The 23278-nt window shown below is 38.2% G+C and overlaps 1 protein-coding gene across 1 annotated transcript in view; it reads right to left on the bottom strand.

Moving 5' to 3' along the window:
- LOC131050857 (phosphatidylinositol-3-phosphatase SAC1) overlaps positions 1-23278 on the bottom strand; it is a 90376-nt gene that overhangs the window by 39245 nt on the left and 27853 nt on the right. The window contains exons 6-7 of the mRNA XM_057985156.2: positions 1984-2171; positions 1749-1846 (exon numbers count right to left, since the gene is read on the bottom strand). Coding sequence (XP_057841139.1) covers positions 1749-1846; positions 1984-2171 — 286 coding nt within the window. The remainder of the gene's footprint in view (positions 1-1748; positions 1847-1983; positions 2172-23278) is intronic.

Below are 23278 nucleotides of genomic sequence, written 5' to 3' on the forward strand. Positions count from 1 at the left end.
TGAGGGAGTCACAACCTTTCACATACAACTAGTACCCTTTGAAGGAGTCACAACCTTTCTTATTCAACTGTTGCCCTTTGATAACTTTTAATTTTAATTTAATTCTTCTTTATTCTAAATCGCTAGTATGAAAACTAGTGCCACCTTATTAGCATTATCTTTGGCACCACCTTTTAATAGCCTAGTCGTTGGAAATGGGCAGCTATATATGCTGCGATTGGTTGCCATTTGGCAGAGGCATGACAAAAGACTTTATATCAGCATAAATCAGCAAGCTTATATTCTCTAATGATGATTTGTAATGCATTTCATATTATCTTGTAATACCTTGGATGGTAGTACTGCGATTGGTTTTTTCTTGCACTTTATGTATTTGCAAACCCCACAGAATAAGTGGAAGAAGTTGTGCAGTGTAATTGCATTCCATTGACTAGATGAGAAGTGACTATGTTGTGTAATTGCACTCTTTTGAATAAAAGAGAAATGATTGTGCCCATGGTAATTGCACAATCCACTGAATAAGTGTAGAAGTGTTTCCTTTCAGTTCAAACACCCTCCATTGAAGAAGTGCAGACTTGGTTGGTTATGCCCCCTGGTGTGCTTAGTTGATGAGTAAGAGAGAAATGATTGTGCTCATTGTAATTGAGCACTCCACTGAATAAGCGTAGAAGTCTTTCCTTTCAGTTCTTGCATCAAACACACTCCACTGAAGAAGTGTAGACTTGGCTGGCTATGCCACCTGGTGTGCTTAGTTGATGATATTACTTCATGTTTCTGCAATTTATTTAATTTGGTGTGGTTCTATACACCGTATGCTCTCACCTTGCCCATCTTGGGAACTAGGTGATCAGAAAGCAACAAGGACATTGCATTGTAAATTTAATCCAGTTGAAAAAAATTCAATAAAATAAATATGGGATGGTTATTACAAAAGAAAAACATCTTTTTGTCTTATGACTGATTGGATTTTAATATACATTGCAACAAAAAATAAAAAATAAAAATTGCTCAGAATAAATTAAGAAGGTTATCATTTTGAGATTTTCTTATGTGATCTTTTGAAAAATTTCAACATCTCACTGTCAAATTAATACTAAATTTTTTAATAAAGTAACACCTAGTTTTTGCATATAAATTTGCAGAGGAAATGCACCATAAGCTCCAAGAATTAGCAGTAACGTGTGTATAAGTTTCATTTTACTAAAATTAGATTGCATGGTACCACCCCATAAGAATGTCTAAACTCTTAAGAGTCTGAAAACTTTGGCCTTAATTATAGATGTGCATCCTGATGTCAACCCAGGACAACAATCGAGAGAATAAATGAGATTGGTTAATGCAACGAGACACTTTATAGATGATGGATCACAAGTGTGATCCAAAATGTTGATGCTTAAAACCACTACACAGTTTAATCCAGAAGCACTCCTAAGCAAGCTACTTTCCATTTATACAGTGCAATGTATATAATATTTATTATCATAGAAACATCGCATAGAGCATTGTATAAACAAGGAATAAATCTTTTTGTCTTCTAACTGATCGGATTTAAATACATGTTGCAGCAAAACAAACAGTATTCAGCATAAATTAAAATGATTATCAATCTGTCATTCTCTTATGTTGTCTTTTGATCTACTTCCAACATCTCATTGTCATATTAACATAACAAAATTTCAAAATTTTAGATAATAAAACCAGGAACGTATACACAATTAAAAATTAAAAAACAAGAGTAGAGCAGATACCTTGATCAAGTTCAGGACAATTATCGGATTGCCATATCGCCTAGCAAGATCCTCAAAGTGCAGCTTTGTTGCCTGATAAGTTGGATCATATCTCTGTACTGTAGCATTAAAAGCATTGAATTAAGACTTCTACCAGACACGAGTAATTGAAAGTATCCTTCAAGTATTCCTTTATGAGAACTGAAAAGCTATGAACCATAGTTCTTGAAAGAAAAACCACGATATATTCACCTACATATAATGTCAGGTTTTGGACTCAGACGTGAAGCTTCTTGAGACCAGAAAAGTGGTATTGATCCCCTCATCTGGACGACAGAACTCATTTTCCCTTTCCCAGTCCCTGCATCCTCATCAAGAACAATTTGTTCCGTCTCCACATCATTTGCTACCCTACCCAAATCATTGACTCCTCTTTTCAGGTACCTGTATCATGAGTAGAAACAGAAAAATTAAAAAAATAGGACACAGCTAAAAAGAATGAAAAACAATGTCCTCAACAAATGTGTTACCCAGGTTTGACATACAATTAAAAGAAAAGAGCATTAATATAGGAATGATCACTTTCCTATATTATCTTGTACTAAGCATAGGTTAATTAAATTTATGTGGGTAATTTGAACATTGTGACCAACCATCACACCTACTCATATTTTCTAACTGTATGGGCTATATCAAGTTGATCTGAGCTCACCGCAATTAAGTACCTTGTCATATCTACCAAGAATCAAGCCTACATGTAGGAGACCATGTGTATCATGACTATATTAACTTGGCATGTCAGTACTTTGAATTCCAAAACGTCAGAAGAATATTAGCAAGAAGCTGAATGTCATGTCTCTATTTCACATATTCTGTCAAGCTGGTTTGAAGACAAACCAAAACAAGACGAGAGCGATTCTTCAAGAAAGATGCCTCCGAGAACACATGTTATAAAAACTTTCCTTGGTCATGTGGGGTGTTAAAGGAATTCATTACAAAAAAAAACTTGCAAAAACATCATATTCCTTAATCTGGAAGGAAGAAAGGCTCACAAATTTTAGGTCATGGAATCAAGAATCACATACTCTGGCCCAGTCAAATTGCAATAAAGAGTTTTATGTGCATGTCAATGCTTTTGAGTACAACATAAGATGTATGCTATCCAAAAAAGAAACTCACATGTTCAGCCATCCTATGCATTCCACAAGAAAACTCATACAACGAACAAAAGTCAACTGCATCACAACCGAGAGAGAGGCCTTAATATGTAATACTCAGTCTAAAAGTTGAAGCACTACCTATTTTACAAAGCTCTTAATCTTTATGTTGTTAATCAAGCTTTGTGATGCTTGGTGAATAGAGCTAGTAATCCGTCACTTTTTAAGAGAATCATGTAATGGCAAGTTTGTTCTCAATAATAAAGCCTTGAGAACTCTCCTGAAGAGTCCCTAATGACCTGCTTGAAGCCCAACCATTTTACCAGGTAGTTTCTCCATCTTAAATGAAAAGATGGGGCATTTCTTGTAAAAAGCCAATTTCTGTAAGCTATAAGCTAGACAGGGCAGACAAAAAGAATAAATAAGTCCCAGATGTGATAGTTGACATACCAAGTCCTCCAACTTTGTGTCACATGGAAGTCAAGGTATTTCTCATAGAAATCTTGGGATAATTGCTGGGAAGTCACATTGAACTAGATGCCACTGCTAGGAAAGTATTATCAACAGGTGTTTGGATGTTTACCCTTTCCAATTAGGATATGGTATGGGTCGTATAAATACAATAAATGTCAAAGAAATACGAAGTTGTTGGCTAGGAACTTCATAACTTTGTATCCATGCAATGTCAAGAATTGTTGAAAGAGGTAGATTGGACCTTTAAGTCCTTTAATGAATTTAAGTGGGCTGAAAAGATGCATGTTTATTAAAGTGGTTACAGATCACCCTACCAAGGGTCAAAAGCTCAATCTCTACCTAACAAAACAACCACTTGCATGACCAAGCTCTTGTATAAGAAAAAATTAACAAGGTCCAGATACTTCTGGCCTCACACTGCAAATGAGATCATTAGAATCTGATTGAAGAGTTCAAGATATTTCATTGTTTCTTGACTATAATGTCAGTTACACAAGCATGAGGCAGATGATCATTCAAAATTGAGAATGCTTTTTACATTGTTTTGTCATCTAATTTTGAAGCTATTGAACTAATTGGATGGATCACTAATAATGAAACTACAAAACAAGTGATGCCAAAATCAACCTTAATCTTTGAAGGCAAGATCTAGAAGCAAACTGAAGGTATAGCCATCAGCACTCTATGTTCATTGAAAATTTATTTATGAGAAGATTTCGAGAAGAAAGTTCTTGATGCATATCCATTAGAAATTGGCATGATTAAGGAGGCCATCATAATTTCCTTTAACATCTCAATAATCTTTCACAACATATTAAAATTCACAGTTGAATCAGAGTAAGATGGTTTTATTCCTTTTCTTGGCATTCTTTTAGGTGGGAATGATAATAACAGAGAATGCTTATGCATCAGCCATGTAGAGTTTTTTTGCATCAATGTTTCAAATCACATTTCATGATCCACCATCAAGATGAGGAAAAACACTGGAAATATATTCTCTTGGGAATGATGATGGCACTTCCAAACATCAAGTATATAGAAGTAAAATGCACATGGATCTTTACTTGCAAGCTAACTCCCGTCATCACTCTATGCAAATAGCTGGGGCGCTAAAAGCATTGGCAACTAAAGCCTTTTAATGATATCAAATTTCCACAATCCATAGTAAATTAATCTAGAGCTTCTGGATTCAATTGCATTAGCAAGTAAAAAACTCGTTAACACAATTAAAACCAGAAGCTCTACATTAATTAACTAAAGCCTTCATGAATTTTAGATTATAGACATTTTAATCAAGAAAATCTGAAAGAGACTACCTTTAGAAAGAGCTGAAGAAGAATAGGTAAAAAGAGAGGAATGGACTCTAAGTTGCTCGTTTGGGTTCGGGTTTGGGCACCAGTTCGGATCGAGAACCCGGTTAGCCGATTCGACAAATTTTTTTAAAGGGGTTTGGGTTCGTTAGTACAAAAACAATGTAACACACACACACACACACACACACATATATATATATATATTATATATATTATTTATTAATATATATTATTCTAATATAATATAGTATCTATTATATTATACTATATAATAATATATATAATAATCAATGAATTTATCAAAAAAATTAAATGAATTTATAAATAAAAAATGAATATATAATATTATTATATAATCTATTAAATTATATTATAATAATATAATATATAATAATCAATAAATTTATTTATAAAATTAATTGAATTTATAAATAAATTAATAATCTCACCACGAATTAATATAGGAAAAATAAAGCTTATGAATTCCGGTGAACCAAACCCCGTACCGAACACAGATCCGGTCCTGGAGCAGACCAGACCCGCATCCGGGCTCCAGGGCTTGAACCCAGTAACTAAGAATGGATTGCCATTGCATTTTAAACCATTAAAAGGAACCAAGCCTACAAAAAGAAGATGAGGGACAACCACATAAATAGGTCTTTTTAATATGAACACAACAAACATTATGTCAAAAATTTTAAAGAGAAAAGGAATTGTAATAGAATTGTAACAACTTTTAGACTAGTCAACATTCTAACAAATCAAGCTAAGATCTGCTAACAGAAATTGATTCACCTTCCAAGGAAGTGAAGGAGAAGCAGCTATGAAAGATCCTCAAAAATGTTTCCGAAGACATGGAATGAAGTCAATGATAGAGGAAACCATTGTAGTCTTTCTATACGACTGTAATAAAGTGTTTCAGAAGGAATGAAAAGGTCCTTAATTTCAATCATGAGTTTTTCATCCTTGTCAATCATGAGTTTTTCACCCTTGTCGATGTTTGATCACTTAAGCTTCAGTTATTTATTTCTTGTGGTTGTTTAACTTCCCACAAAAACTCATAAAACTATAATTTTCTTGTCCTTCCAATTGTGATTTTTTCTTTATCTGAGTAAAACAAAAAGATCTGTTTGACAATTTGAGATAAAGCAAAGGATAGCCGATTATCCATACAGATGAAAAGTCATGTGAGAAAGGATTGATAGCCTCAAGCTTGTTTGAAGCTCTCTCCCTTTGAACCTTGTATTGCAACTACACACGTTAGCATTATCAACCACTGACATTATAATTATGAACTTTCATTTCACAAGTATAAAGATGGATGGTTGAATTATAAGTGCTAACTATAAATTTTTCCCTTCCACTAATGATCATTCATTTTCTTAAAGTATTTAACATTTAAAACTTCAAAACAATTTATCTTCTAAAGTCATCTTGGTGATAGATCACAAAGTGATCTGAAATGTTGATGTTAAAAATTCTTCCATAGGTTTCTCCAAAAATCATTTGTAAATTTCGATGAGCACATAGTTATACTGAGAGGGGGCAGAGGGAAGGGGAACCAATATAGCAATATTGTTTGGGGGGAGGGGAATCAATATGTAATGTCCTAAATTGTACTCCCTTACAATTTTGTCCTCACTTGGGCCCTCACCTTGGCCTTCATCCCCTAAGGCTTGATTGAAGCCCCGATTCTGCTCACACCATGTATTTCACTCAAATTTTCATTATCTGCATTTCCTTCCCCAAGATCTTGGGTCTCTGATATCCAGGACCAGGGTGTTGGGCGCCCTCGTTCTCTACAAAAGGGCACATTTTGGGGCCTCACAATGGTAACATGATTTGAGCGGGAACCTAGATCCCGTGTCGTCTCATGTTGAAAAATTAATTTGTTTTTTGACTAGCATGTATAAAAGGAGGTCTACCCCTCTCATTTTGAGATACATCCGATCAATCAATCAAGCATTCATGACTCAAATTCAAGTGCAAGCAATCAGTCATCTTTCAAGCATTGGAGATGACATTCATGTTCTATGTTTTATGAAAACTATCTACATGAAACCCTAATTCCTTGTGAAGACAAACAAAACTTAATTAAAAAGTATATCATTAGTGTTTTAGAAATTTTCAGCATTTCCCTCAAAAAGAAATCATTTCTATTAGAGTACTTCATTTACATTTCAATTCTATTTCATGGTTAATTCCAAAACTGGGGTTTGACCTGTTGACAACTGTTTTGACACACTCGCCAACAGTCAGGTAGTCAATGTGAACACTCACCACCTCTCCTGAAAAGTAATAACTGATTACTCCAAGGTATCTATAGTCGGGTCTCAACAGTGATGGGCAGCTCAATGGTTGATGCGGTTGTACTTGTTAAGGGGCCTACTGGTTGAAACTAAATCCCAATAATCTTTAATAACTTAACTTCCTTTTTTTTTTTTTGTATTTTATGATTTAAGATTCTCCTAGAAATAAATTGCAAAAGATAGGGAAACAAGAAAATAACAATGAAACCAATTCAATAACAACTTAATGAACTACTTAATTAGTACCCTGCAATCCAAAAATCATCAAATATTATCCAAATCAGCATTCAATAACAGACCTCTAGTAAACCTGCAAAGTCAGCAACCTCACAAATTCATGGAAAGAATATCACCACAATATCGTTTACCCTAGTAATTCTCATACACCACTTGTGTGCGCAGTATGATTCATAAAGCAATAAACAAAAGATCAGAACAAGTTGTTGATTTCAAACAATAGACATTAACGGACTGCAAAGAATAAACTCATAGCACATATGCATAGACCAGACAATCTATAAGCTGCTTCTTGTATTAACTCCAAAGAATGTATCACAAAAATAACTCAAGTTCATAACAATCTGCAAAAATAATCTAAAATCTCTAAGTGGGCCTCAAATCATCAATTTGTGGACCCTTACAAATGAACCAAACTTCTCAATTTATAGAGTTTTCTGCCCTACTTTCTAGGAAATAACCCTAATCTAAATTAAGAACTCAAAAGCTAGGAGTCACAATTGACTTGTAAGTCTCTGCCTATATACTCCAGTTAACTATTACGAAATGGAGACTGGGTGAGCACTACGAAGACCATGCTGCATGAGCCAGACTTTCGTAGTCATGCAAAATTTTGCTCAAAACTGAAGCATGAGTTGGAGGCGCAGTTGAAATCCCAGTGGGATGATCATGCAAAAACTCCTTTTAAAAGTCATGCTATCATTAGCAACGACATGTTTATCTTTCACTTCTTTTTATAGGATTTATAATTGTTGATGATACATGCAATTACTTCGGTAGGAGGATCAGTAACATGCTTAATTCCGAACTTGTACTTTTTCAAAATTTCCTCCACATTCTTTATTTCCCTTTCTAACTCCTCTATTGTCTCTACAGCTTGTTGACACTGGGTTATCAAATATGCCATCAATGCAACACTAAACTGAGCCGGAGGTGCAAAATGTTGTGCCTCATAAGCATCCCACTGGCGGAGTACCTGATCTTCCTCAATAGCTCCCACATTGGTTATTCCAAGCCCAAACACTCCTAATAACCGTCCTACAAAATTCTCGTACGTTTCCACTATCTTGAGGAGGGGAGACCAAATATCTGTTATATCCTTCACATATTGTTGAAGCATTTCCATCTTCAACTCCAAAATGTATGTGTAAGATTGCAAATTTTTACAGCTGTCTACACCCAAGAGGTCCTCCTTTACTATCTCTTCTTTGCCAAGACTCAAAACTTTATTCAAGACCCGAAACTGCTTACTAAAAATGTTGAGCTTCCTATATTCCTTCATGGTGTTCTGCAAAAATAATCTAATTTTAGAGGCATTTATTTGTGCCCATGACTTTGCCATGGCAGCCACCTGCCTTACCTCAACCAATGCTTTTATCTCTCCCTCTAGGAGTGACGAGGTTGAAGGTAAATTATCACTTACACAAGTATCCAAAGGCTTGCCCATCTCTACGAACAGCTGCTTGTATTGTTCCAGCTGTGCTTTGACCTCTGAATCGGAGGTATGTTCTTTTTCCATTCACCCCCTGATGACGCTAGTAGCCAATTCTAAGGTATCTAATTCTCCCCACTTAGTCTGCTTACCCAGTTTCACCTGTGTTACTTGGTACTTCGGGGAGCTTTGACCTTCTGCTTGTGTAGGAACTGCTATATCTGCGATCACCTCACCAGAACCTGTTCTTGATAAATGATGTACGGTCTTGGCCTTCTTAGTTTTCCTTGGTTCTTCAGTGATTGACTGTTGTAGTGTAACTTTTGGTAGCACTACTTACCTTTTCTTTTTCTCGAAGGTGAAATTCAACCATTGCAGCACATCTTTATCTTTTTCACCTTCATGGGGCATGATGTCAGCGATCACTACATGCACGTCTAACTGCTCTTCTGCTTCATCTTTCTCCTCTTCTTCTGTATGCTTAGGGTCTTGGGATGAAGCAACTTGACAAGCCAAACTAGTTTGGAGAGTAGTATCAACATTCAACAGTTGTTGCTTATGTAACTCTCCTAACTCATCACTGACCTCTTCTTCAAATGTCTTGCCATCTTTATCCATTTCACCCATACCTTGCTCGGCGGCTATCTCTTTCAGTAAATGTTCTTGGTCCTGTGGAGTTAAGACCAACCTTTCCTCCTGTGAATCTTCAGCCTCATTTCATTCCTTCTCTCCCCCAAGTGGTTGTTGTTCCAAAGGTTGCTCGTCCTCTTGGTCAGAGTCTGATTCGATGTTATGGACACTTACTGTTTCCGTGGTAGGTCTCAACACCTGTGTCATGGGAGGCAATGTTGTTGTATCAGTTGGTACTGGCATAGGGGCGGTAGCAACTGAGGTCAAAATTGGAGCTTGCACTGCGACAGTAGATGGAGACTGAGTGGGTACACTTGTCGTATCAGGAGGAGGTTGTGCACTTTCATCTGTTTTCCCTTGTTCATCTTTCTCCTGAGTGCCCTCTCCTGGCGTTTGTCCAATTGCCGTCGTCACAGGAAGTACTTCTGCCAGTGGCACAACTCCCAGCCCTTCTCTTACTCCAAAATCTGCAGCGTTTTTCAAAAGTTTAGATCTCCTCATTTGTTCTTTGACTTTCTTCAACAATTCCTCAGTACTCTCTTCGGGTTCAGCAGTTTTATCCGGGTTAGTTGATGTGTTCTTTCGAGAGCTGGACCTTGTCTTATGAGCATACTCTTTATAACCCCTTGACTAGGGAACACCTAAAGTAGATTCTTTTTGCTTCCCTTTCGAAGTGCTTGGCCTAACCCTCAAACTTAACCATTGTCTAGTTCTATCTACAACAGCCTGAGTTACTCTGTCTATATCTATATCCTCCTGTGCTGACCACCTTATCGGAGAAAGAGGCTTCCAATCAATTTCTTGCTCCTTATATACAGAGTCTAATAATTCACCATAATCCCTTAGTTCTTTGGGGAGATTGGTCTCTATTTCAAAATTTCTAATTTGAGGTACTGACAGCCTACAATAATTCTTTTCTCTAACTTCAAAACTATCTTGGAGGTTTGCCCAAAAATCCTCCAATCTAGACTTATGCCCCTCATATGCTTTTGGCATGATTTGCTTTAGCTTGCCGTAGGGATCATAGTACTCCCTTGCATAATTAAATTCTTTAAGATTCAAATCCTGAAGTTCCTGTTGTGCTGTCTTCGCTACCTGAATCTTAGAACAAGAGAAATAACCAATAGAAACTGAAAAATCTATACCCGTTTTGTGTTTTGAGGACAAATGGGATTGAAGGCCGAGCATCTGCCTGACATATTCCAACAATATAATGCGATCATTGTGGTATCGCGGCAGCAACATAGGGTTCCCTGTGAATCCACTAACCCTGATATAAGTTGAGCGTTGGTTCTGAATAAACCAACATGCCCACTCTCTAATGATTGCCATTGCTTCTAGGCTTATCCTATAACCTGTATCCCCTGTGAGTTTGAAGATAACAGGGAAAAGGAAAGCATCATTTATTCTTTTAAAATGTGCCTTTGCGTTGTTCAGAGGGAGTTGTGAGTAATACTCCCACACCTTCTGCCCTTCCTCATCGCCTAGTTGGCCCTCTACTTGCAATCCTAGGAATTTACCTGCTTGGGCAGCCACCCAGATAACATAGGAGGTAAAGAAGAATTTCTTCGTTTGATGCACCTCCATCTGCTTATGTATGTTGTCCGAAAGAATTTGGGCCCAATCAAAGTATTGCTTCCCTATTAGTATAGTTGTCATAAAATGAAACATCCAGGAATGGAAGTGCCGACAATCTGACTAGCCGAAGGCCTTGCTCAACATGATGATTAAGTCTCGTTGTGGCTCCTTGAAATCTGCCCTCAAAAATAGTTGTGGCTTTTAGCCCTGTCTTCCTCTCCTCTTCCAACCAGTTCTCATTCATATGCCTCTTGTTTGAAGCAGTATTGTTATTCCATACTCCGGCGGCTTCTTCCTCTGTTGTCAGGATTACTTCATCCCTCGCAGGGATGCCAAACTCAAATCCCAACATATCCGCTGATAAATCAATTACAGTTCTACCTTGATCATCTATGCACTTTATGGTATCTGCATTATAGAACTGTGCAACGGTCATAATGAATTCGGGTGCCTAGAACGATTGCGGGAAAATGGTTGCCTCCACCAGACCTGATCTCTTAATTCTCCTCAGCGGGGCCTCTAGCTTTGGTCTGTCCAATTGTGTTTTGATGTCTTCCAACTCGATATGCCCCACCTTTGTATTTGTCACCCATTTGATTTGGTCATCAACTTCGAAACATAGACCTGCCCTTGATATTGATATTTCATGGTTATACGAAGCTTGTCCAACACCTTGCCTCTCTTGCTAGAACTTGCATCAATCTAAATGCTCTGATCTACGAGAAAGAATCACAAATAAGTCCATTGCATACTTAAAAAATATCAATAAAATCATACACCTCGGGACTCCGGGGTGAATAACTCCCTTTTAAAACGACTGACTTTGGAACTCCGGGGTTCCGAGGTTAGCATAGGCTTGAAAAACTAAGTCTGGAACTCCGGGGTTCTGGGGTGGATAAAACAAATGGAGTCTGGAACTCCGGAGTTCTGGGATGAATGGGAAAAGCTGACTTCGGGGTTCCGGAGTCCCAAGGTAGTTCAATCGAGTGCCAAAAAGATGTTCGGAACTCCAGGACTCCAGGGTTCCGAGGTCAAAACAGTGGCCAGATAGGAAAGAACTTCAAGACTCCGGGGTTTCGAGGTTGGGGATAGTTCACTCGTAGGTTTTGAGATGATCCAGAACTCTGGGGATACAAGGTTCCGAGGTGAAAGAACGACCCAAAAGGAATCAACCTCGAGACTCCAGGGTTCCGAGGTGAAGAAAACTACCCAACCTAAAACTCTGAGGGTTCGAGGTTCCGAGGTTAGGAAAATCTAGGGCACACGGGAAGAACAAGACACGCAAAACGAGGAACACCAAAAAAAGAAAATCTAAACTAAAAAAACTAAAAGATATAAACATGAAAACATAAGGAAGGAATAAAATCTACCAACCTGGTGGGAGAAAACACACGAAAACTCAGCAACACGAAGGCGCGAAGTCGGGAGGTCACAACTAGAAGGTTTGGAAAACTTGAATGGACAAATGAACTTAGAAAAGTTCATTCCTCCTATTTATAACCCCCCAGAACTTCGTCTCTACGATCGCCTTAAACAAGACCTCAGGAGTCCGAGGTTTCAAACTTCCGAGGTGAAAGCAAAAAAAAAAACAGGCAAGATACCTCAAGACTCTGGGGTTCCGACGTTAAAAGACAAAAAGAAAGCAAAATTCACCTCGAGACTCCAAGGTTTCGAGATGAAAGCCAAAAACACTGATAGACCTCGGGACTCCGAGGTTTCGAGGTGAAAAAAGGAAAGCAAGCAAAACAACCTTGGGACTCTAGGGTTGCCAAAACAACACAACTTTGGGACTCCGAGGTTCCAAAGTGACTAACAACAAAACATGAAGAACTCAAGATTTCGAGGTTTTGAAGTCCCGAGGCTTCAACGACAAAAAAGAGACAAGGCAACTTCGACACTCCGGGGACCTGGGATTCTGAGGTCGTGACAAACATAACAAACAAAAACCAACCTCAGAACTCCGAGGTAGATAAACAAACGAAATAAACGCCTACTTCGGGACTCTGGGGTTCCGGGGTAGGACTTCAAAAACAAACAAAGGACTCCTCGAGACTCCGGGGTGTCCAAGCAGAAACTAAAAAAAAACAAAGCCACAAAAAGCAAAAAAAAGAGAGGGACCCATATTTTTAAGACAAGGAAACTAATGGGTTAGGTATGCAGAGCATAACAAATGGCGACTATATGGGAAAAATGACTCCTGGCATTTTAAAACTTCAGAATCTCTGGTGTAACCTAATGCCTAAGGCTACTATCATTCAAAAGGATGTATAAGAGAGAAAAAGATGAGCGAACCAATGAACAAACAACCAAGTCCAGAACTGAACAGGATTAACTCTTAAGTGTGTGCGCGTGATTTATTACTCCATCGTTTTCAATAATGAAGACAAACAAAGGAAATTGAGCCCAAGCTACGTAGGTGAAATCAACCAATGTGTTTCGTGCAAGGTTATCCTAGCCATAGCTCTGCTACCAGTCAGGCGTTCATAGCCCCAACAGAGATACCTCTGGCTCCCATCAAGCAATGCTCCACTACCAGCCAAGCGTCCATTGCCCCGGTGTAGATTACTTGAAACACCCAAGTTTAGTTGCTTTAAGTGGATCGTTTCTTTTTCTTTCTATCTTCTTTTTTAAAACATCATGGAATATAGGACTATCTCTTTCGTAATCTTTAAACAACTTTCAAACATTGAAGCCCGATTACTGGGTTGGGAACCACGGTGGACAACTTGAAACATCTTGACTTCTGATTTTTCACTTGGAAACAAGTTCATCTGATATCTTACAAAAAAGTTTGATGTATCTTAGTGTGATGGTAGTGCTAAGTAATCAAGCTAGCCTTTTTCAATTGAGAGTCAAAAACTCAAATCATATTTAAACCATAATATACCACCTTTGGACGAGTGTAGACAATGGGTTCAAGATTAACCAAACAGTAATGAAATTATAAAGAGCAAAGAGTCGAAGTCTCTCAAAATTTGGCAACCTGTCATGCAAAGAACACCCATCCTTTAGAATCTTTGAGGATAAACATGTATCCCGACACAACAAAACGGAAGTGAACGAAATGAAACAAACAAACAAAAACAAAAAGGGAAAACGGGCATGCAGCAAAGCAAAAACACGCCAACAACATGCAAACCCAAACAAGCAACAAAGCAAACAAAACAAACAAAACAACTAATCTACTAAAGTACAATAGGTCAAGCTCCACTGTAGATTAATCAAAATAGTGTTTGAGGAACTGGCCATTGAAGAGCAATGGTACAAGTTCTCCAGTCAAAAAGCTTAACCTAAAAGTGTTCTCTCCTAAAATTTCGGCAATCTGGTAAGGAGCTAACCACAACCTTTCAAACTTATGGTGATCACCCTTCTTCTCCTTGGCCTTATCCCATAACAGAACTATGTCAGAGATCAGAAAGGCTATCACCTTGGCTCTTTTGTCAAACCATCGCTTAACAACGGCTTGATGCTTAGCAAAGTGTTGTAAGGTATTAACCCTTTTCACATCAAGTTTTAATAGATTTAGGAGACGAACTTCTACCTGGCCCTCAATTTCAGGTTCTTTCATTAGCTAGAGGACAGGTATTTGTAAATTGATCGGGAAAACAGGAGTTTGGCCATAAACAAGGTAATATGGGGAAGTTCCCAGGGCGGCTTTAACTCTAGTTCGATCAGCCCATAATGCGTATCTCAACTGATTGTGCCAATCCCTGGGATTTTTCTCAAGTAGCTTTTTAATAACATCTAGGATATTCTTATTCGTGGATTCAGCTACTCCATTACCTTGCGGATAGTAATTGGACGAGAATTTCAATATCACCTTATACTCATATGACCATTGCATCAATTATGCAAAAGTAAAAGCAGGGCCGTTGTCACATACCAGAGCGAATGGAATACCAAACCTGGTGACGATGTTCTTCAATGAATTTCAGAACAACCTCCGCAATAGCATTTCGACATGCTATGGCCTTCATCCATCAGGTGCAGTAATCCGTTGCTATAAGAATGAACTAATTTCCTACAGATGGATTAGGATTAATGACACCCACGAAATCCAATGCCCATTGGGAACGGTCTTACCTCAAACACTAGTTGGAGAGGCATGGCGGGATTCCTCTCTCTGGAAGCTACAGTTTGGCATGTATGACAATGACGAACAAGCTCAGGAGTATCTTTAAAAATACTAGGCCAGTAATATCTAGCCTTCAAAATCTGATGTGCAGTGGCATCTGCTGACCCATGACTTGTACCATACTTCCCATGGAATTCTTCAATCATTTTACGGGTCTCTTGATGATCAAGACATCAAAGGTAAATACCTTCGTAGTTCTTCCTATAAAGTGTCGAATCCTTGATCATATAATTGGCACTTTTGAGCCTTAAAGCTCGTCTTTGCGTGGCTGTCAACCCCTTAGGACACTTGTTATTCAGCAAGATAAAAACCAAATCCATGTACCATGGGTCCTGAGTGAATGACTGCAACGTATACTGCTAACATTGGATTTGAGGGATATCAGTCGCCATAGCTTGAGACAAACCCTGGCCTCTAAATAACTTCATTGGATGCATCTCCAGATCAAACTCTTGTAAAATAGCCATCAATTTCCCTCGGCGTTCTCCCAGCTCTGATTGCATAAGTAGTGACTTAACTGCTTGATCAGGTACATTTGCGTAGATTTTACTCCTTAAGATATAATGTTTGAATTTCTTGACTATTCTTACTAAAGCAAAAGCCTGTTTCTCAAGAGCAGAATATCTCACCTCAGCACTCTTGAAAGGGGAGCTCATGAATGCGATGGGTTTCTCGTCCCCTGCTTGCCTCTGTGTGAGAACAGTTGCGCCTGAGTGCAATGAAGCAAAAGAACATATATAAAATAGCAAAGTATAGTCAGGACTAGTTAATACAGGAGCTTCAGTGATGGACTTCTTGATCTGGGCGAAAGCCTCTTTTGCTTCAGTAGTCCATTCAATCTTAGCATCCTTCTTCATCATTTCATGTAGTGGCTTGACTATCTCTGCAAACCCAATGATAAATTTCCTGACAAAATTGATCTTCCCGAAGAAAGATCTCATCTCCTTTTTACTTCCAGGCATCTGTAATTTTAACAATGCATCTACTCGATATGGGTCTATAGATATCCCTCTTTCAGAAATTACATGACCGAGGAGCTTCCCTTTAGCCACCCCAAATACACAATTCTTGGGGTTAAGAGATATCCCATATCTTCGACACCTTTCCAGAACTTTACGGAGGTGGTTCGGGTGATCTCCTCTGACTTTGGAAAATATAGTCAGGTCATCCATATATATAATAATACATTTGCCAATCAGGTCTTTGAAAGTCGTATCCATTGCTCTTTGGAATGTTGCTCCAGCATTGATTAACCCAAACAGCATCCTTCGGTATGCATAAGTTCCCCACTTCGTAGTAAATGTTGTTTTCATGTGGTCTTCATGCTTCACCAAAACTTGGTTATATCCAGAATAACCATCTAGGAATGACATCATCTGTGAACCATTAACGATTTGTAATACCTCATCTAAGGAAGGGAGCGGGTAATTATCCTTTTCTGACGCCTTATTGAGGTTGCAAAAATCAACACAAAGCCGGATTTCCCCATTCTTTTTCCTTACTGGCACCAAGTTGGCAACCCAAGTGGAGTGATGTACTGGGAAAATAATCCTCGCACCAAGCAGCTTTTGAACTTCCTTGAAAATCAAGGGTTCTATCAATGAATTCGCCGATCGTTGCTTCTGTCTGAACGACTTTATATTGGGTTTCAAAGGTATAACATGAGTGATGATTGATGTATCGAAAGTTTTCAAATCTCCGTATCCCCATGCTATAACATCAATGTACTCCTTTAAGATTTGCAGAATTTTCTCTCTTTCATTGGGAGTACAAATCTTCCCAATGTACACTATCTTCTCTTGACCTTCTGGACCAATATTATGTGGTTCATATTTCCCAGCATCTGAATACGTTGTCAATCTCTCTTTTACCCTGGGATAGGAATCAAAAAGCCTCTCTAGAGTGACCATACCTTTGGGAATGACGTTTGTAGGCAAATTTACAATTTCTTCGTCACCCCCTTCATCAAGATCATCTGATCTACCCTTCTCATCAATGATTTGTTCTTCAAAAGCCCCCGAATTAAAAAGAAAAGCTAGAATGTGTGTATCATCCTCGAAAACCTGAAAGTGTTTGATGTTATCGGGCACAGCAGGTGTGGAGACCAACTCTACGGAAAATCTCTTCAAAGGAGATTGACTCACTGGTTCTAGTGTACTTGCTGCTACAGCCAATGCATCTGATATCCCATTGACTTTCCTGGGCACCAACTGGATATTGAAAGCATCAAAATCCTCAACCCCCTACTCTATTCCTATATGCTGCTAACCTTTTGTCATGATGTGCATATTGGCTTCTCACTTGCTTAACCACCAATTCAAAATCTCCTTGCACTCTTAAGCATTTGGCTCCCTTCTTATGAGCAAAGAGTAGTCCTCTAATTAGGGCCTCATATTCAGTCGTATTATTAGTGCAAGGGAATTGGAGTCGATAGGAGGCTAGAAAGGTTTTCCCTTTGGGACTTGTTAACTCAACGCCTGCTCTACTACCTTGCTTGGATCTAGACCCATTAAATTTTAGAAACCATATTTCATCTTTCAGTTTCTTTACATTCTCGCCTTAGTATCAGTGATCAGATTAGTTTCTGAAGGTGGTAGTTGTCCCTTGAGTTCAAGGTCTTGCAACACATGAGGTTGTTCAATTACAGGTTCTAAGAGTACTTCAAGAGTATTGGGAGTGGACTGCTCTACTTGAAGTTGCACTTGAGATTGAGTCTCTTCATTTTCTTGTTTGGGTGGAGTCTCTTCCTCCTCTTGTTTGGCAATCTCTACTATAAGGATTTCTTGTCTACATGGCTTCAACTGGGGTGTTTCTATTGCAGCTTTCTCCCTTTGAAGAACTATCTTCTCACAACTTGGCGTTTGAATATCCTCGACCGTAATATCACAATCAATATATTCGCATGGGATCAGACTCATCAATTTTGTAACTTCGTTTTGACACGGGATACAGGACATCTCCGAGTGCTCCTCATGATGTATTCGACTCCATTTTGGGAGCAGCAAATCTTGTACTTTCATGGTATCCCCCAGCAAATACATCCCTTGTTTTATTGTTGTAATGAAGTCCTTCACCCACCCTCTATGTTCAGTCATATCTGCTTGACGTAACTGGGGAATGACAGCTGTGGAGAAAGTGAGAATTTCATTTACTCTATAGCCTCCTGGATTCACTTCAGCATATGCCACCTCATTGGGAGCTCCATAATCTGTGACCAACTTCTTCAACTTGGGTTCACTGTCAATTCGGATCTGGTTACTCACTCCCTTCCATGGAAGCCATAAATATGTAAAACAGGTTGAGAAGTAGCCTCCCAAAGTTTTTGACCAATCTCTATTGAGAAGCATCCCATAAGCCTTTGGAATATCAACTACTTGAATGTCGATGTAACGGGATATGCGAGGATCGGCACCCAACTGGATGTACACATCTTTTAATTCTCCAATTACATTGACCTCAGTCTTGTCCAATTGTACAACCTTACTGTTTGCACGCACCGGATTGAGACCAAGCTTCTGACATATAGAGTATGGCATTACATTACCGAAAGCACCTGAATCTACCAAACAGTTATGCAGATTCTTTCCACATATTTTCAAACTAAGTAAAAATGGTGGGTTCTCGATGGCATCGTTACTGACATTGGCATTGACTTCATTCAAATCAACCATCTTAGCCTCGTTGCTCTGAGACTCCAGTAGTTCCAACTTCTTAAGGAGAGCCTTCTTTTGTTCAAGGCAATATTTCAGTACCTCCATTAGGGACATAGTGGTGGCAGTCCTCTCAATCTCCTAGGTAGCATCAAAAGACCCTTTCTAAACATATTCTTGCCCTTGAGTTTATCTAGGACGTGCTCCTTGAAAAGCTTGAGGAGGAGGATTGTTACTCGCGTTCGCATCGGGAGGTACAAATCCACCCTTTGGAGGAGTTGGTTTTGTTAATGGAGCCTTGCCTTGACTCCCAAGGTTGTAATTATTTCTGGTCTGAAAGGCTTGAGCATCATAAACATACGGTTCACCTTCAGCTTCTGCTTGAAACTCCTTGCATAGGAACGTGTCAACCAACATTGCGGTATTAACTTTCTCAAGTTCCTCATTAGAGCAATCCTTTGGTTGAAAATCAGCTTGAGCGATCCTTATGATCTTTTCGAACTGGGTGCAATTAACCTCGGAATGCAATGTTGTATCATGCAACCTACACCAATTAGTCAGTAAATTCATATCAGCAAGGTTAACATTTTGTGTATTATTTGGGTTATCTCGTGCATTAGGATGATCATGGTTCACCCCACCGTTGTTTGGACCCGTGTTCCATTGCCTATTGTCTGGCTTGCTGTTATACCTTTGGTTTTGGTTTTGATTGTTATAATTTCGCTGATTATTGCATGATTGGGGTTGGTTGTACCCTCCCGGATGATTCATCTTCAATTGACTCAAATCTGCAGTAACTTGTGAAATCATCTTCTTTAATGCTTCTACTTCAGTGGATATGTGTGATCCCTGACTCTCAGGCATCGTAGTTGGGGGTTGGTTTGCTGCGTGGGAATTACCAAATTGTTGACTCGCCCCTTGTTCTTGACCAGCATATTGTGTTTGAGTGGTAGCGGTATTGGTATTAGTCTGCCAAGTTAAAGCTTGAGCAGCAAACTGTTGATTAGACTGAGGCTGAGAGGCATAGATTGGAACCGGGTTCATTATTGGGGCTCCTATAGGTAAAGGCGATGGTACCCCAAGGAGTTGGTTATAGTTCCCTTGATTCAATCCTATGGGTAAGTTGTATCCAATTTCCCCTGGTGTTTGGTTCAACTTGTGATTCATGCTGATTGCCAATGCATAGACCTTCGCCAGTGTATTCCTTTGATCTTCGGGGACACTCTTTTTGATAAACATAGCGGTCCATGGGTCAATAGCTCTCAGATATGAGTCAATTGCTACGTTGAGTGCTACTTGGTAAGGAGCCTGTAACCTCTTATATGCCCTTTGAAAGCTGCTATTAAAAGTTGTCAGAGGTTCATTCGATGACTTCTTAAGAGAGGCAAATTGATGGTACAATGTTCCAGGATCAACATACACTCGGAATTGATCAATAAAAGATTTCTCCAAAACATCCCAGCCAGTGATGGAATTTGTTGGTAGAGTCAAATACCAATTATATTCATTCTCCCCAAGTGAATATGGTAAGTCTGCATACCACATCTTGGTGTTCAATGTTGTCACGAACGATTGCATCTTTGAACGCTTCAATATGCTCATCAGCTGTCCTAGCCCCCAAATAGTAGAATTTACTACAAAATTTAGTTGTCCTAGAATTTATGCTTTTAAAAGAATAAATGAGGGGCATAAGTCTACATTGGAGGATTTTTGGGCAAACCTCCAAGATAGTTTTGAAGTTAGAGAAAAGAATTATTGTAGGCTGTTAGCACCTCAAATTAGAAATTTTGAATTATTTCAGCTAAATTTTGCAGTAAATATGTAAGGAGTTTCGGGTCTTGAATAAAGTTTTGAGTCTTGGCAAAGAAGAGATAGTAAAGGAGGACCTCTTGGGTGTAGACAGCTGTAAAAATTTGCAATCTTACACATACATTTTGGAGTTGAAGATGGAAATGCTTCAACAATATGTGAAGGATATAACAGATATTTGGTCTCCCCTCCTCAAGATAGTGGAAACGTACGAGAATTTTGTAGGACGGTTATTAGGAGTGTTTGGGCTTGGAATAACCAATGTGGGAGCTATTGAGGAAGATCAGGTACTCCGCCAGTGGGATGCTTATGAGGCACAACATTTTGCACCTCCGGCTCAGTTTAGTGTTGCATTGATGGACATATATACATATTTGATAACCCAGTGTCAACAAGCTGTAGAGACAATAGAGGAGTTAGAAAGGGAAATAAAGAATGTGGAGGAAATTTTGAAAAAGTACAAGTTCGGAATTAAGCATGTTACTGATCCTCCTACCGAAGTAATTGCATGTATCATCAACAATTATAAATCCTATAAAAAGAAGTGAAAGATAAACATGTCGTTGCTAATGATAGCATGACTTTTAAAAGGAGTTTTTGCATGATCATCCCACTGGGATTTCAACTGCGCCTCCAACTCATGCTTCAGTTTTGAGCAAAATTTTGCATGACTACGAAAGTCTGGCTCATGCAGCATGGTCTTCGTAGTGCTCACCCAGTCTCCATTTCGTAATAGTTAACTGGAGTATATAGGCAGAGACTTACAAGTCAATTGTGACTCCTAGCTTTTGAGTTCTTGATTTAGATTAGGGTTATTTCCTAGAAAGTAGGGCAGAAAACTCTATAAATTGAGAAGTTTGGTTCATTTGTAAGGGTCCACAAATTGATGATTTGAGGCCCACTTAGAGATTTTAGATTATTTTTGCAGATTGTTATGAACTTGAGTTATTTTTGTGATACATTCTTTGGAGTTAATACAAGAAGCAGCTTATAGATTGTCTGATATATGCATATGTTCTATGAGTTTGTTCTTTGCAGTCTGTTAATGTCTATTGTTTGAAATCAACAGCTTGTTCTGATCTTCTATTTATTGCTTTATGAATCATACTGCGCATGCAAGTGGTGTATGAGAATTACTGGGGTAGACGATATTGTGGTGATATTCTTTCCATGAATTTGTAAGGTTGCTGACTTTGCAGGTTTATTGGAGGTTTGTTATTGAATGCTGATTTGGATAATATTTGATGATTTTTGGATTGCAGAGTACTAATTAAGTAGTTCATTAAGTTGTTATTGAAATGGTTTCATTGTTATTTTCTTGTTTTCCTATCTTTTGCAATTTATTTCCAGGAGAATCTTAAATCATAAAATACAAAAAAAAAGGAAGTTAAGTTATTAAAGATTATTGGGATTTAGTTTCAACCAGCAAGCCCCTTAACAGGTACAACCGCATCAACCATTGAGCTGCCCATCACCGTTGAGACCCGACTATAGAGACCTTGGAGTGATCAGTTCCCCAGAACTTATTGCTTTTCAGGAGAGGTGGTGAGTGTTCACATTGACTACCTGACTGTTGGCAAGTGTGTCAAAACAGTCGTCAACATGACCTAAGGCAAGCCCCCTATTCCCAACCATTTTCCTTTCTCTATTGTGTGTAGGAACAAGTACAGTACTGCAATTTTCAAGATCAACATTATTCGCAGAGACGAACAGGTTCCCTTTTGGATGGCAAAATGTTCAAAGGACCAAAGCAACCGGCATTCTGGTCCCAACAATTCAAGTCAACCTTTTGGGAAGATATCCGAACATTCACATATTGCTCAGATCCAAGTTCATGACGACTGTAGCTCATTGTTTATGCATAATTGCTTCAATTTACATACATTTGCCCTAGTTTCAGCATCATTAATTAAATCAATTCAATTTAAAGAGAAAGAAGAGGCACATCTAAAACCCCTGGAATTTGATGAGAATCTTGATCCTTAAGGCTTAGATCTATCAAATTCCATCTTTCCCTAATGTAATGGTCCCTAAGTAAAAATTAGTGGTTTTACAGTTTTACTACATATTGGGTGAAACCCTAAATTTTCACCTTTACATTTTGGTGAACCCGACATCTTACACCTTGATTTCTGATTTATGTTCTCGAATCTGATTGTTTATGCATTTTCAAATTCAAATTTACATTTACAAGTTTAATTTTCAATTGAATTACAGAAATTTAGAGGTTAAATTCACAAACCCTAATTTAAATTATAAAATTGAACTTGCGGGTTGCCTAGTTTGGATTAATTATTTTAGATCTGATTGCTTATGCAATTTAAAATTCAAACTTGCACTCATAGATCTAATCTTCAATTGAATTATATAAATTTAGTGGTTAAATTAACAAAAACCCTAATTTATAATTTTTAAATTTACTTGTGGGTTGCATACTTTTTCAAATCTATTTTCAGATCTAATCTTTAAGATATGCTATGTTATAATTTAGACGCATTTATCTTTCAAATTCACAAATCAAATTGCTTAATTAGTTGGTTAATCAATCACTTTTACAAAATTTGGCATTGTTTAATCACAATTTGAAATTTCCCTCTTTTGTGCATGAGTTTTGTTACCATTAGTCCTACCTACATTATTCCCGTGAGAAGAAGTTATAGAATTAAGGCTTCCCAAGGTTTAATTACTAAGGATATAGAGCCTAATTTGGATAACTTATTTCAGAAGAATGTTGGTGGTTCCTCTAATCCAACAAATAATGTCATATATCCTCATTCTTTTCATAATTCTCATGATGTGGATGAATCACTAACTAGGGTTTCAATTG

Source organism: Cryptomeria japonica, chromosome 1 (genome assembly GCF_030272615.1).
Source record: "Cryptomeria japonica chromosome 1, Sugi_1.0, whole genome shotgun sequence".
NCBI lineage: Eukaryota > Viridiplantae > Streptophyta > Pinopsida > Cupressales > Cupressaceae > Cryptomeria > Cryptomeria japonica.